The 15101-nt window shown below is 38.8% G+C and overlaps 1 protein-coding gene across 1 annotated transcript in view; it reads left to right on the forward strand.

The window, feature by feature from the left end:
• The window catches only part of LOC128653287 (amine oxidase [flavin-containing] A-like), a 412656-nt gene that overhangs the window by 91332 nt on the left and 306223 nt on the right, over window positions 1–15101 (forward strand). The window contains exons 2-3 of the mRNA XM_053706492.1: window positions 4218–4312; window positions 9872–10009. Of these exons, the coding sequence (XP_053562467.1) occupies window positions 4218–4312; window positions 9872–10009 (233 nt within the window). The remainder of the gene's footprint in view (window positions 1–4217; window positions 4313–9871; window positions 10010–15101) is intronic.

The raw sequence follows: 15101 nt of genomic DNA on the forward strand, positions 1-15101 counted from the left end.
AGTGTAGGAGGCTGCTAGACGAGCTGGTTACATAATTGCTAAATATTAGTGAGAACAGATAGGAGGGAATGAAAGAGGAATATGTTTACAGACGTAAGGACAGGTGTCTATATGAGCAAAGATTTTACCAGTTCAGGTAAAAAACTTGGTAATAGTATATAAGACCTTAGTGAGGGAACATTTCAAAGACATGTCAGGAGCATGGAGTTGCAGAACATATATCTTAGCCATTACCAGAAGTTAAACACATATCATCTTAACCAAGCATTAGATAAAATAGAGTAAATTAGCAAGTGATAAATTCGTCCAATCAAGCAGCAGTCATGGAGTTTATGCAAAAACATTTCAAAAATGGATCTGGAACATGCCACAGTGTTATATACAACCAGAGAAATAAACGTTAAAACGAACTATGGAGAACTGCATTCACCAACCAGATGACTGGTTCATCTATGAATAAGTTTACTGGGTTATAATATGAGTATGCTAAGAAGCTATCTCTGTACGTAGGTTAATTATGCTATAAACCCTCATACCTTAAGTACTTAATTTAAGTGAAAACCACTTGGTTATTATACTGAAGAGAGCCTGTTAGAACATCGTGTGAATACATTGATAGGCTAACTATGTACATGAGGTAAATATAATATATAATTCTATATCTGGAAAGTTTAATTAAAATATAAACTATTTGGTTGCCACGTTAGAGGCGCCATATCATCTAATATATAATAATTATGTGAATCATTGAGACATACTTTACTCGTATAAAGGCAGCACACTTTGTATAGAGTCCAACAGGTAAGTATATATAGTCTCTATGTTACTTAGAGAGAATGAACAATAGGTGCATAGAGTAATTAACTGTTAATGTATCATATTTACGTGTCCCTTCTCAAGGAGGATCTGGATCTTCAATGGTCAAGTTGGTTTGTCTCCTTTTGTATTGCTTCATCGATGGTTCTAACCATGGTCGTCTTTGAGGCTTGGGGATATTTTGAGAGATTGAAGATGATGTTTGTGATGGGAGTTCTCTTATTTCTGGTGGCGAGATGTTGATTAACTGGCAGAATTGCTCAATATCTGCTGGAGATAAGCATTCAATTTTCTTTCCATTTTTAACTGTTATCATGGAAGTTGGAATATATATGGAATCTTAAGTGTGCGGAGATGAGACGTTAGGATGGAAAAGTCTCTGCATTTCTGGAGAGTCCTGACAGAGTGCTGACAGGTCCTGGAATACTTGTATACGTTGGCCTCGAAACATGGTAGCTTGCTGTTTTCTAGAGTAGTTATATATCAATTCTCTGTGTTGAAAGTTTTGAAAATGTACTATTATATTCCTGGGCGGCGATCCCTCGGCGGGTTTAGGGTGTAAGGAGCTATGGGCCCTATCAAGGAATATGTTGTGGAGGTCAGATGAGTTGCTTTTTGCCAAATCAGAAAAAAAGGCCTGTAGGTAGTCCTGAATTTCGTTATTGAGAACTGTTTCAGGGATCCCTCTGAATCTTAAGTTGCTCCTTCTAGAGTGATTCTCCAGATCGTCTAATTTGTCCTCTAGATCGACCAAGTGTTGGTAATGTTGGGAAGTTTTAGCTTAGAGTCCTGCCAGTTTTTGAGATATCACATACTCATGTTCTTCCAAGGTGTCCACAATGTGACATAAGTCCGATATATCTTTTTTAAGATCTGCGCACTCATCTTTAATACATGATTTAACCTGTTCAATGAGGGCTTCCATTGCTCCAAACGTGATAGGGTCTTCTTTTCTCAGTCCCTGAGTTTCTGCTTGGTGGTCTGTCAAAGCATCGGCTGCATCACAAGAACTGTCATCTTGGGAGGCCTGTACTAAGTCAGAGTCTTTATTGGGCTTGTTTTTATCAATATACTTAAAAAAAGAGTTCACTGCCCCCTGACTCACCGGTGTTTTTTTCTGTATTTTGTCACTTCGTGTTAATTTCCTTTGCGACATGGTGAAAGAGAATGAAGCTACGCAGCAGGTGAATCAATATCCTTTTGAGACTCTTTATGCACACAGCTCCCCAGGTATGTTGCTATCAAATAGCGATCTCGGTAAAGGGGATGAGGTTATGACCCACTACTACAGTGAGCAGTGGGAAAGGGAGGGGGAGTGCATGCTTATGGCAAATAGCAATACAAAAATAAGTGGAGAGTAGGAATTCTAAATATTTAAGTTATCTTGTATTTCCTGGAGGTCTGCAAGCCCTCGGCTCCCTTAGGTTTCAATGAGTTGTTATGGGGCAGTGCCCCAAAGTCTAATCCTTGACCCAGAAATAAGACTGCTTCTGGAGTGTGGTGTTAGGGACAAAAGGCTCCCAAGGTTAATAGCAGAGCTTCCTTGACAAAAGTATTGTGAAATAACAAGTATATTCATTTACTACAATAACTTAACTTTAGGTGACACAAACCTTCCGGTGCAGGCTTTGTTATTCTCTGCGGTTAAGTGAGCTGGGATGCAGAGGTAATCGTCTAGGCGGTGTCAGATTTCTCTGGTTACCTGCTAACACTGCAGCTCTAATTTGCTTCGCGCGAGTGCTTGAGTTAAACAACCGGGAGTCCTTTCAGGCCTCGGCAGTGTGTGGCGTGGCGTGGCGTAGTTAATAAGTGTGCGGGTTTATCAGGCCTCGGCCTCTGAGCCGCCAACAGGGCCAAAGTTGATCGCAGTAAACAAGTACAAAATGTTCACCTCTTGTTCCGATACACAACAGGTCACTTTACATCTTCATAGCCCAAGGCTTGCTGCAGTTGGTAGCTTTTATGTCCAGCTCGCGAGCTTCAGTGCAGTGCGACCATCTTAGTTGGCTGCTCGCCCCGCCTCCAGATTTAATTGTTTTTATGTTGGTTTGTTTTTTTGTTTTTCAATCTCTGTTAGAGACCGAGATTCAAACACCATTATTTACTGATGACATTTCAATTTAATTATATTATCAAATTGACTTTGTTCACTTGGTATCTTTTGTTGAAAAATCATACTCGGATAGGCAGCAGCAATACACTACCTGGAGCTAGCTGGTGATGTATGTGCAGCCAAGAAACTTTTGTTTCAGACAAAAAAAATTTTTCCAAATAGTTAATTTATAATAAATATTATAAATAATTTATAATAAAGTTTCCCCGAATATTTGGTGGCTGTACTATTATGTATTCATTTTGTTTAAATCTAAACAAAAACTGAATTTTCATTAATCACTTACATTGATTTTCGTTTAAACTAAGAGCGCGCTAAGGTAAATATTAACCCCTAAAAAGTAAAAATAAAGGAAACGCATGTACTGTATACTGATGATTTTCGTCAGTATATTTTAATTTTCCTTATTTTCTTTGGTGTATACATTTGAATTTTCATATTGTTTAAACTACTACACACATCTCTTCTCACAGACTTATCAGATGTGTTCAGCTCGGTCTCTGTAGTGCATTTCTGCAAAAGCAATTAAACAGTTAGCTAAATACATAGTTTGAGCATTTTGTTTGTGCAAAACCGCTTGTACATAACACATTACAGCATTTTGATTTTGCACTTTGTCCCTTTATCACTGCTTACAGTGAAGGTCTCAGAAAAGGGTGCTAGGTGAACATAATTAGTGGTCTTCAATAGGTTAGTTACTGAGCTGCTCTGGAAATTGTTTACTATGGAAAAACTTCAGGTTTAAAAGCTTTTTACAAAATTGTATACAGATTATTTGCAGTGTAGCGCTTTATTGCTTATATACAGTTTGTCATAAACATACAGTAAAACAAAATACAATGTACAGTTTTACTTTGCTGAATGAAATTAGATGATAGTGTGATGTTTTTGTTTTTTGTAGACAGTAAGGAGCAGATTTATCAAAAGGCGAATGCCCCTCTTGGTTGCAGGTTTGCTTCCTTAGCCTGCAACTGATATTTAAACCGTTCTTTCCCAGACCCTCCAACCAGGGTGATTGATGAGCCCTGCTCTCTCATAATTGGTGGTGCGAGAACAAACACTTGTGCAATGATAAATATGGGGAGTGAATGTGCCCACTATTTGTGATCTCGAGCAGACAGGTTCACTACATGTAAACCTTGTCTGTCTTGACAATGGTAATCCGCCCCTAGTCCCAGTTCTTTAATTTCAAATAAACGTTTCAACCCTTACATTAGAGAAAATTTGATATTTTTGTAAAGTAAAAAAATTGCACTGAAAAACAACATTTCTTTGTTTCCTTTTTTAGGCCTTTCAGCTGCTAAACTGCTGGTGGAATCAGGGTTAAAGGTTATGGTGTTGGAAGCTCGTGATCGGGTTGGAGGAAGAACTCACACTATAAGAGTAAGCAGGAGAATTGGGATTTTCAGTAACATGATAAAGAGTTTGCACCATATATTCTAAAATGAAAAGACGCCCTACATGCACATGAACTGTCTACGGTCAAATATTTAAACCAAACATAAAAATGTTGTAAATAATTAGCCAAACCAGTTAATAAATTAACTTTTGCAGTTCCCAAGCATTTAAGCAGATAAATGAATAAATAAATTACTCAGGCTCATATTGTAGTAACAGATAATCAATGGTGACATTTAAAAAACAATAAAAAAAAATATTCCCAATTTAGGGGACATTCCAGTCAAAATTTGAATTGCACATAGATGAATTACACTTGCAATATACATGTATTAGCAAAAATGCTTCTAGTAAACGTTATCACTGTTTTAGTGTTAGTATTTTTCTATGCACGTGCATATTCTCAGTGCATCAGCATTTTAAATACTACAGCTGCTCAGAGCACCAGTGGGGCTTGTATAATGTCAGCAATAAACAAATTGAGTCATTACCAGATGGTACAAGCAGCTTAGGCTCTCTGAGCAAGAGTTGTGTTTAAATGCTGGTGCACGGTGCATACTTAAATACACATTAAAAACCCTATAGCATTTTGTAGAAACATTTTTGCTAATACATGTATATTACAAAAATGCTTCTATTCAGAACAGAAAGGCATTCATGTGGATTCCAATTTTGGTTGGAATGTCCCTTTAAAGGGATATTGAACCCAAATCACCACTTTAAAGGGACCCTAAAGTCAAAATTAAACTTACATTGAGATAGAGCATGCAATTTTAAGCAACTTTCTAATTTAATCCTATTATCAATTTTTCTTTGTTCTTTTGGTATCTTTATTCTAAATTTAGGAATGTAAGCTTAAGAGCTGGCCAATGTTTGATTCAGCACCCTAGCTAGCTCTTGCTGATTGGTGGCTACATTAAGCCACCAATAAGCAAGCACAACCCAGGTTCTGAGCCAAAAATGGGCCGGCTCTTAAGCATACATTCCTGCTTTTCAAATAAAGATACCAATAGAACAAAGAAAATTTGATAATAGGCCTAAATTAAAAAGTTACTTAAAATTGAATGCTCTGTCTGAATCACTTAAGTTTAATTTTGACTTTAGTGTCCCTTTGAAATGATGATGTAGGTTTCATATACGGAGTACCAAACAGGAAGCATTATATTTTGACAAGTTTTGTTTCCATGGATGCCATATTTGATAGATATTATTTTTATTGCTGAATGACTGACTTGAATTATTTTAAATCTGAAACGGAGTATTCTTGAAAAATAAATATTTCTGAGCAGTGTACTACGGCTGTCAGTAACAAAAGGGATATAATGGAAATGGGAATGTTAATAATATTCTAAGACCGACTTGTTTAAAACACTGTGTCATGTCTTTTGTGTTATAGTAAAGCTGCCAGTCTGGGATTCATCACTTATTTTTCTAAATGTGCTTCTGCTGGAATAGAAACTATACATCTGTTTAATATGTCACAGTTTTACGATGTAAAAACAGCCATTTTAAAAGCAAGATAAATCATAATTTTATGCGTTATTGATGTGTTGAGGTTGCCTTTTTAAAGAATGTCAGTTTGTTTATTTTTAACAAAAAATACAGACAACTATCCTGTTATTCCTATTTTGCACTTGCTTTTTTTTTTCTTTTCTTAGTACAGCAGAAGGTATGATATATATATATATACATACACACACACTCACACACACTCACACACACACATATATATATATTTACACACCCACACCCACACACACACACACACACACATATATATATATATATATATATATATATATATATATATATATATATATATACAGTATATGTGTGTATGTATGTATGTATATATATATATATATATATACTGTATATATGTATATATATATATATATATATATATGTGTGTGTGTTTATAAAATTAAAGGGACATTAAACTCAAATTGTAATTACTATATCAATCAATCTTTAATTAGGCATAGTGAAAAAATGTATGTGCATTTTGGCTTCAAAACTCAGGACCTCCTACATTCTGCACAGTGGTTGCTTAATTCATGCAGGAGTGTATTTATTGGATCTTATAATGGGGTAGATTTATCAAGCAGCGGATGCTGCAATCTACCCCCGTAGTTTGAGGTTCCCCTAAAACGGAAGTTAAGACCGCTGCTCCTTAACTCGTCTGGATGATTGACACCCCTGCTAGCGGCCGATTGGCCGTGAATGTGCAGGGGGGGCATTGCACAAGCATTTCATGAGAAATGCTTGTGCAATGATAAATGCAGACAGCGTATGCTGTCAGCATTTATCGATGTGCGGCAGACATGATCCGCTACAGTGGATCATGTCCGCCCCCGCGATGATAAATCGGCCTTAATGTGTTCAGCTACGTCCCAGTAGTGCATTGCTGCTCCTTCAATAAATGATCCCAAGAGAATTAATCAATTTTGATAATATAATTAAATTTGAAATATCGAAAATGGCGGCGCTGTGTTACCCCAGGGAATCAAACCCAACCTCTTACACCTCCAAAATAAAAAGCACACAATAGTGCAGCAAATTTCAGGCAGTATGGTAGGCGCACAAACAGGTTATACTCGCAAGATTGTAGTTTAAATCAGCTTTTTATTTAAAAAGATCACAGTGGTATCTTCAGATGTAGCTTCCGAGTTTATTTAAAATACAGCTCAACACGTTTTGGCAAACGAGTCTTTATCAAGATCATAAAATCAGTATAGTTTCAAAACCTGTGTGTGCGCCTACTGTACTACCTGAAATTTACTGCACTATTGTGTGCCTTTTATTTTGGAGGTGTAAGAAGCCGGGTTTCTCAGTGGACAAGAGCAGCTTTGATAACCCTGGGATGACACACAGTGCCGCCATTTTCAATATTTCTTGTTTCTGAATACGGTCTGGGAGACCCGGGGCTGGCAGCGAGCACCTGAAGGGAAGTGCTAACATTGCTTCTTACTTTATTTCCATTTATATAATTAAATTAGAAAGTTGTTTAAAATTGCTTGCTTTATCTGAATCATGAAAGTTTAATTTCTCTTGCAAGGTGTATCCAGTCCACGGATTCATCCTTTACTTGTGGGATATTCTCCTTCCCTACAGGAAGTGGCAAAGAGAGCACACAGCAGAGCTGTCCATATAGCTCCCCCTCTAGCTCCACCCCCCAGTCATTCTCTTTGCTGGCTCTAAGCACTAGGGTCTCTCTCGGGAGGGTAAAGTGAATGTGATGTTAGAATTGTAGTTTTTATTATCTTCAATCAAAAGTTTGTTATTTTAAATGGTACCGGTTTGTACTATTTACTCTCTAGCAGAAAAGTGATGAAGATTTCTGCTGAGAGGAAAATGATTTAGCATGTTTAAAGTGACTCTATGTCACCAGGTAGATCTTCTGTGTATATAGTATACGTGCAGTATGGATGATAATTGTTGAAGTGAAAAGTAGGGGTGCAAAAAAATATAGCTAAATATATTTGTGATTAAATTAGTACTGGGAACTAGGGATCCTCACAAGTTTTAGATTTTAGGTAGAAAATATGGATCCTAATTTAAAATGAGAAAAAAGGGATAGTATGCAGATTAGTGTTATAATGTTAATTTATTAAGTAAGTTCATACTAAGAAACCTTACATAAACAAGGAGAAATGAGCATGTTTTAACTTTCATTAACACTTTCACTAAGCAGCTTTCCACGCAGCACACATTCTATTATCACTGAAAAAAAAAATAGAAGATTATTATACTATTTAATTTTATCATCACACATGAACCTCATATTATTGGTATTATCTACCCTAACTAAAAGATTAACGCTTTCACTAACACTTTCACTAAGTATCTTTCTACGCAGCACACATTATATTACCACTGAAAAGATAGAAGATTATTTATAAGCAACTAAGGATTTCAGACAAACATCCTCCTTGTTTGTTATCTATTCTGGTAAGAGGAGAGGTCAGAAAGCGACTGCTACTTCTCTTTTCCTTTTGGCTGAAAAGCATCATCCGTTTGGCCTATGAGACTGCTGGCCAGCAGCCTCCTGAAACAATTACTTCTCATTCTACCAGAGCAGTGGCTTCCACATGGGCTTTCAAAAATGAGGCTTCTGTTGAACAGATTTGTAAGGCAGCTACTTGGTCTTCACTGCATACTTTTTCCAAATTTTACAAATTCGATACTTTTGCTTCTTCGGAGGCTATTTTTGGGAGAAAGGTTTTGCAAGCAGTGGTGCCTTCCGTTTAAGGTACCTGTCTTGTTCCCTCCCTTCATCCGTGTCCTAAAGCTTTGGTATTGGTATCCCACAAGTAAAGGATGAATCCGTGGACTGGATACACCTTGCAAGAGAAAACAGAATTTATGCTTACCTGATAAATTACTTTCTCTTGCGGTGTATCCAATCCACGGCCTGCCCTGGCATTTAAGTCAGGTACATTTTTTTTGTTTAAACTACAGTCACCACTGTACCCTATGGTTTCTCCTTTTTCTTCCTAGCTCTGCTGTGTGCTCTCTTTGCCACTTCCTGTAGGGAAGGAGAATATCCCACAAGTAAAGGATGAATCCGTGGACTGGATACACCGCAAGAGAAAGTAATTTATCAGGTAAGCATAAATTCTGTTTTTGACTTTACTATCATTTAAAACCATTTATATTAGCTTTATACACAGTAGCTTACAAAATGTCTTTTACTTTTCTATTCATTCATGATCTGACATGTAAGTATGTTGCAGTTTAAAGCAGTACAATTTTAAATTGTTTGGACAAAATGCTTTAAATAATTACTGTAAATCTCCCTTTTAAAGTTAATTGTCCTTTAATGATATAAAGGTTTTCTCAACAACAGGTTGTTGTCAGAGAATTAGAAACTTTCTAAAGTAATGACTTTCAAAGGTCTCCATATAAATTACATTCCTTCCCTAGTTGTAATAAATAGCCAGTCTGGAGGAGAGAGGACAACTAAGGCACAAGCAGCTAAGAACCTGACAGGATGGTGAAGAAATCCAGATGGGCGTTCATGTGCTGTCACTGAAGAGAATATAATAATGATTCTTTCTCAAGAGCACATAAAATTTTATCTATATGAATCTGTCCAAAAGCTTAGAATGTGTCAAGGGAATTGATAAGGTGAATGCAATGTGCACTAGCTGATGCAAAACATAGAACTCTCAGATCAATTCAGCAGTAATGACCAATAGGCTGTTGTACATCGTTAGTTTTGTTTCTTTACTTATTTCTCCATGAGGAAGAAACTCAACTAGACTGAATATTTGTATAGAATACACATCTGTTTCTTTTCTTTCATTAGACAAGAGAATAATAGAACATGTCAATCTTACACACACTAGAGCCATTAAAAATATAAGTTGCTCAAGCACTGTTGCAGGTCTCAAGTAACAGTTACAGCTATTAGTTTCTGGTTAAGCCATTATAGCATAGGAGTGACAGTATCCTATTGCATAATAGCAGCAATAACCTATGACAGCCTGTTTATCTTAGCCAGGTTCATCTAACTATGTATATATTATTCTTTCCATACAGAACAAGGAAGTGCAGTATGTGGATGTTGGCGGTGCCTATGTTGGACCGACGCAAAATCGTATTCTACGTGTTGCCCAAAATTTGGGTGTCAAAACATACAAAGTGAATGTTGCTCAACATGTTATCTACTATACAAAGGTACGCAATAAAACAATATCTCAAAGGATATCTAAAAGGGAGCACGTCTGAAAAAAAAATGAGGATATTAGATGATAACTTCCTCCAGAAAAAAACCCTATATATATATATATATATATATATATATATATATATATATATATATATATATATATATATAGAGAGAGAGAGAGATATACAGTATATATGTATAAAAATGAATATAAAAATGGTATGTCCCAAATGGTCTTTGGTGAAGCAAAGCAGATTGTGTTGTAAAAGGCAAGCTCCTCTTGTATCCCGCGGTGTGGTTATTATGCTGTACAAAGATAAAAGAAAGACAAAGGGCGCCTCATAGGGTAGTTTGTAAAACAAGATGTTATCGAAATGTTGCAGGTGTATGGACACTACTCACAAAGCAGATGGCACCTAAGATCAATAAGGTGCATACTGTAACACTCAGCAACCTTTTTGTCTGGAATTACCAGTATAGGTTGTATGAAAGTGAGGTTGTGTTACAAAATAAAAGATGACAGTACAATATTATCTTTTAGTGCACTGTGTAACTCTTGTGGTTGATATTGCCAATAAACTAATTCCCAATAACTGGAGGGTCTATTAGTGGGAGTTAAGATTGGCAGGTTCTGGTGAACAAGTATATGCAGAGTAAACCAGTAATGCAGAGGTTAATGTTAAATGAGGATGCAGGTTAGCAATTAAAAGTCAGAGATATATGCAAATGATTTACTTAAGCAGCTCCCCTGAATGCATGTAATAATTCCCTTTAAGTCACTCGCACAAGCAGTTTGTAAAGGCAAAGTTTTCTAAGAGCAGCACAGTATTTGTCATTCAAGGTATACGACACCTGTCTAGTAGTGGATGAACGGAGGTTCCCTTGTAAGCGGCAGCAGCGGGTGCGAGTGCGGTGAACGCTGCTCACAGAGATCCGGTCCTTGTGATCTTAGTGCGCAGTGTGCAGGCTCCGGTCTTGCGCTTCCTGTTAGCTCTGTGTGGCGTGTCACGCCCGGTTGTTAGGAGTTACTCACAAGCTAAGCGCTGGAGGGGGAGGCGTTGACAGACGTTCTGTTGAGGAGTTGCAGAGACAGCTCTGAGTAAGGTAGGAGTTTGCTGTTGGAAATAGGGTATAAACAATCAGATTAGACCCTGTCAATCTATAGTATTGTTAGAGACTGGAACTGTAGCTATTACACTTCAATAAACCATCAAAGGACTCTGGGAGGTAGGAGGTTTATATAGAGCTCAGGTAGGATGCTAACTAGATGAAAAGGTGGTATGTGATAGATACTTGACATATGTAAGGTGGAATAGGAGGATCATGACACTTCCCCCCCCCCCCCCAAAGATCTATCAAGAAGGAATCAAGGTCCTGGACGATCGGGATGGCGCCTGTGAAAGAGAGACACCAGCCGGGGAGCCGAGAGGTTGGTAGCAGGCTCCCAAGAATCCTCAGAGGAATCAAACCCAGCCCAATGCACAAGGTACTGCAGTTGTCCCTTGTAGCGACGAGAGTCCAAAACTGAGTGCACCTCATACTCGGGATCCGGCGTTGGGGACACCAGAGCAGGGAGAGGTTGAAGTCGAGAGGTATCACAGGGTTTGACCAAGGATATATGAAAAGTTGGGTGGATACGATAGGTAGCAGGGAGCTGCAAGGTGACAGTAAGTGGGTTGCGAATGGCTATTATTGGGAAAGGACCAACAAAGAAGTTGTTGAACTTCCTGCAGGGAGTGGGTAATTTAAGGTTTTTCGTACTCAACCAAACCATGTCTCCAATCTTGTAATCTGGTTGTGGACGATGCCGTAAATCATAATAGCGTTTTTGAGTGGCTTGTGCATGTCTGATGTTGTTTTGGACCACATTGTAGGTAAGTTTGATGGAATTGACGAGATCGTTGACCTGTGGACAAGGTGTGTGAGACGACGACAGGGGATGGAAACGTGGATGGAGTCCAGAGTTAATATAAAAGGGTGAAAATCCGGTAGAAGAGTTAGTTGTATTATTGTAAGCGAATTCTGCCTGAGATATGAAGGAGGCCCATGAGTCATGTGTGCTGGAGCAGAAGCATCTTAAGTACTGCTCAAGCCACTGGTTGGTCCTCTCACAAAGGCCATTCGTCTGCGGGTGGTAAGAAGTTGTGAGATGTTGCTGAATGGAAAGTGATGAACAGAGAAATTTCCAAAACTTTGAGGTGAATTGTGAACCTCTGTCACTTAATACCGATGTAGTTAATCCATGTAGGCGTACAATCTCCTTAATGAACAATTCGGCAGTCTGTTGGGCTGTGGGGAGAGAATCAGTTGGTATGAAATGAGCCATACAAGAGAATAGATCCACAACCACAAATATGGCAGTTTTTCCTTGGGATTTTGGAAGGTCGACGATAAAGTCCATTGAGAGGCATTTCCATGGACAATCTGGAACGGGTAAGTTTTGTAATAGACCAATAGGCAATTGATGTGAAGGCTTAGAGGTCTGACAAGTGGGAAAGGACTTGATATAGGTTTTTACTGATTGTTTCATAGAGGGCCACCAGAAATGTCTCTGTAGGAGGTCTAGTGTCTTCTGTACACCCAAGTGTCCAGCCAGTGATGAATCATGTGTGAGTTGTAATGTCTTGTCACGGAGAGAGGGAGTTATATAATACTTAGTGTGGTTACAGAGGATACCATTGTCATCCATAGATAAAGTGTAGGAACTTGTAGTGGGATCCAAACGTTGTTGGTTTTTTAGCTCTGCAAAATCCTTGGAAATAAGACCTATAAAGGATGTTTTAGGGATTATAGTTGAAAATGAGGGAACGGCATGGGGCTTGTGGTCCTTGCGTGAGAGTGCCTCAGCTTTACCGTTTTTTGCACCGGAGCGGTAGTTAATGGTAAAATTGAACCTGGAGAAGTAAAGGCTCCAACGGAGTTGGCGTGCAGAGAGAGTACGATTAGATTGGAGGTATTGGAGGTTTCTGTGATAAGTGTAGATCATTATGGGGTGTTCTGCCCCCTCCAGTAAGTGTCTCCACTGATCGAATGATGCCTTGATGGCCAACAGCTCTTTTTCCCCTGTGGGGTAATTCAACTCAGCAGGTGTTAAAAGCCTGGAGAAATAACTTACAGGATGGATTTGATTATCAGGAGGAGACCTTTGGGAGAGAACTGAACCTATGGCAAATTCAGAAGCATCTACTTCTAATAAGAATTGAGCTTTGCTGTTTGGTATTTGGAGAATCGGTGATGTAACGAAAAGGGTCTTGAGGTCATTGAAAGCTTTTTGAGATTGGGAGGTCCAGAGGAAGGGTTTTGTGGTCTTAGTGAGATTTGTTAGCGGTTTAGTGATAGCTGCAAAGTTTTGGATAAACCGCCTGTAAAAGTTTGCAAAACCTAAGAAGCGTTGTACTTCTTTGACGGTGGTTGGTGTAGGCCATGAAGTGATGGCCTTGATTTTATTGTCTTCCATCATAATCGTACTTTGACTGATACGGTAGCCAAGGAATGATACCTCTGTAACATGGAAAAGACATTTCTCTAATTTTACATAAAGACTATGTGACCTCAACCTTGACAGCACTTGCCTGACATGTATGATATGTTCTGAAAGGGAAGAAGAATAGATCAGAATGTCGTCAAGATAGACCACCAGGAAAGTGTCTAGAATGTCCCTAAAGATATCGTTGATGAAATTCTGGAATGTTGCCAGGGCACAGACCGAATGGCATAACAGTATACTCAAAAAGACCATACCTAGTCCTAAATGCTGTCAGACACTCGTCCCCGGACCTTATTCTAACAAGGTTGTAAGCGCCCCTAAGATCTAGTTTGGTAAATATAATAGCACCACTCAACCTCTCAACCAATTCTGGGATTAGAGGTAGCGGGTACCTGTTCTTTACCGTGCGTTTATTTAATTCACGATAATCTATAATAGGGCGAAGGGACCCGTCCTTGTTCTTTACAAAAAAGATGCCGGCTCCGGCAGGGGAAGTGGAAGGACGGATGAAACCTTTTTTTAAATTGTCAGTTATGTATGTTTTTAAATGCTGTAACTCAGGTCTGGAAAGGGGATAAATATGCCCGTAGGGAATGCTGGCACTGGGTAGGAGGTCAATAGGGCAATCATAAGACCTGTGCGGCGGTAATGACTCTGCTTCTTTCTGATCAAAGACATCAGAGAAATCTGAATACTGAGGAGGAATTGAAGAAGCAGAGGTAGAGAGTAAATGAGCAGTTGGAAAGCAGGTTTTGGAGCAGTAAGATATGATTTCAAAGGTGATGGTCTCAGAGTGACCAGAGGCAGTAGTAACAAGTAAGGGAATAGTTTGTTGTAAGACTGGACCAGATGGTAAGTGTGAACCGTCAATAACTTTGAGAGGCAGTGGTGTGCTTTTGAAAGAAAATGGTATTTTATTAATAGTGACTAAACTTAAATCAATAAAGTTGGCACAAGATCCGGTGTCTATGATGGCTTCACATTTTATCCTGTGTCGTTCCCACTGTAAGGACAAGGGTAAAGTAAGGTAGGCAGTGGCAATCTGTCTTGTATTTAGACAATGGTTAAGAGGGTGTATCTTACCTAACTTCTGTTTAAGCAGTAGTGGACATTCCTTAACAACATGGTCTGCTGATGCACAGTACATGCACAAATTCAGTGATCTGCGTCTCAATTTTTCCTGTGGTGTGAGGGGTCCACGTAGGAAACTAATGTCCATTGGTTGCTCTGTTGATAAAGTGGATGGAGGTGGTGTCTGTAAACCCCTGCGCAGCGGAGGGTTAGAGGGTTTTTTTTCTTGCCTCCTCTCCCTAAGTCTACGGTCAATAGTAGTGGTAAGGATGTATAATTCTTCCAAGCGGTCTGGAACACCGACTCTGGCGAGCTCATCCTTAATCTCTTCGCATAGACCAATACGGTATTGGTTTTTTAGCGAAACCTCATTCCAGAGGGAAGCTCAGGTGGGATGCTAACTAGATGAAAAGGTGGTATGTGATAGATACTTGACATATGTAAGGTGGAATAGGAGGATCATGACACATACGAGCAGGCTGACATTCACCAGCAGTCCGTATGCTGTGGATGCGGATACCACCGGTAAAGCAGGTACGGCT

The sequence above is a fragment of the Bombina bombina genome, chromosome 3 (genome assembly GCF_027579735.1).
Source record: "Bombina bombina isolate aBomBom1 chromosome 3, aBomBom1.pri, whole genome shotgun sequence".
Classification (NCBI taxonomy): domain Eukaryota; kingdom Metazoa; phylum Chordata; class Amphibia; order Anura; family Bombinatoridae; genus Bombina; species Bombina bombina.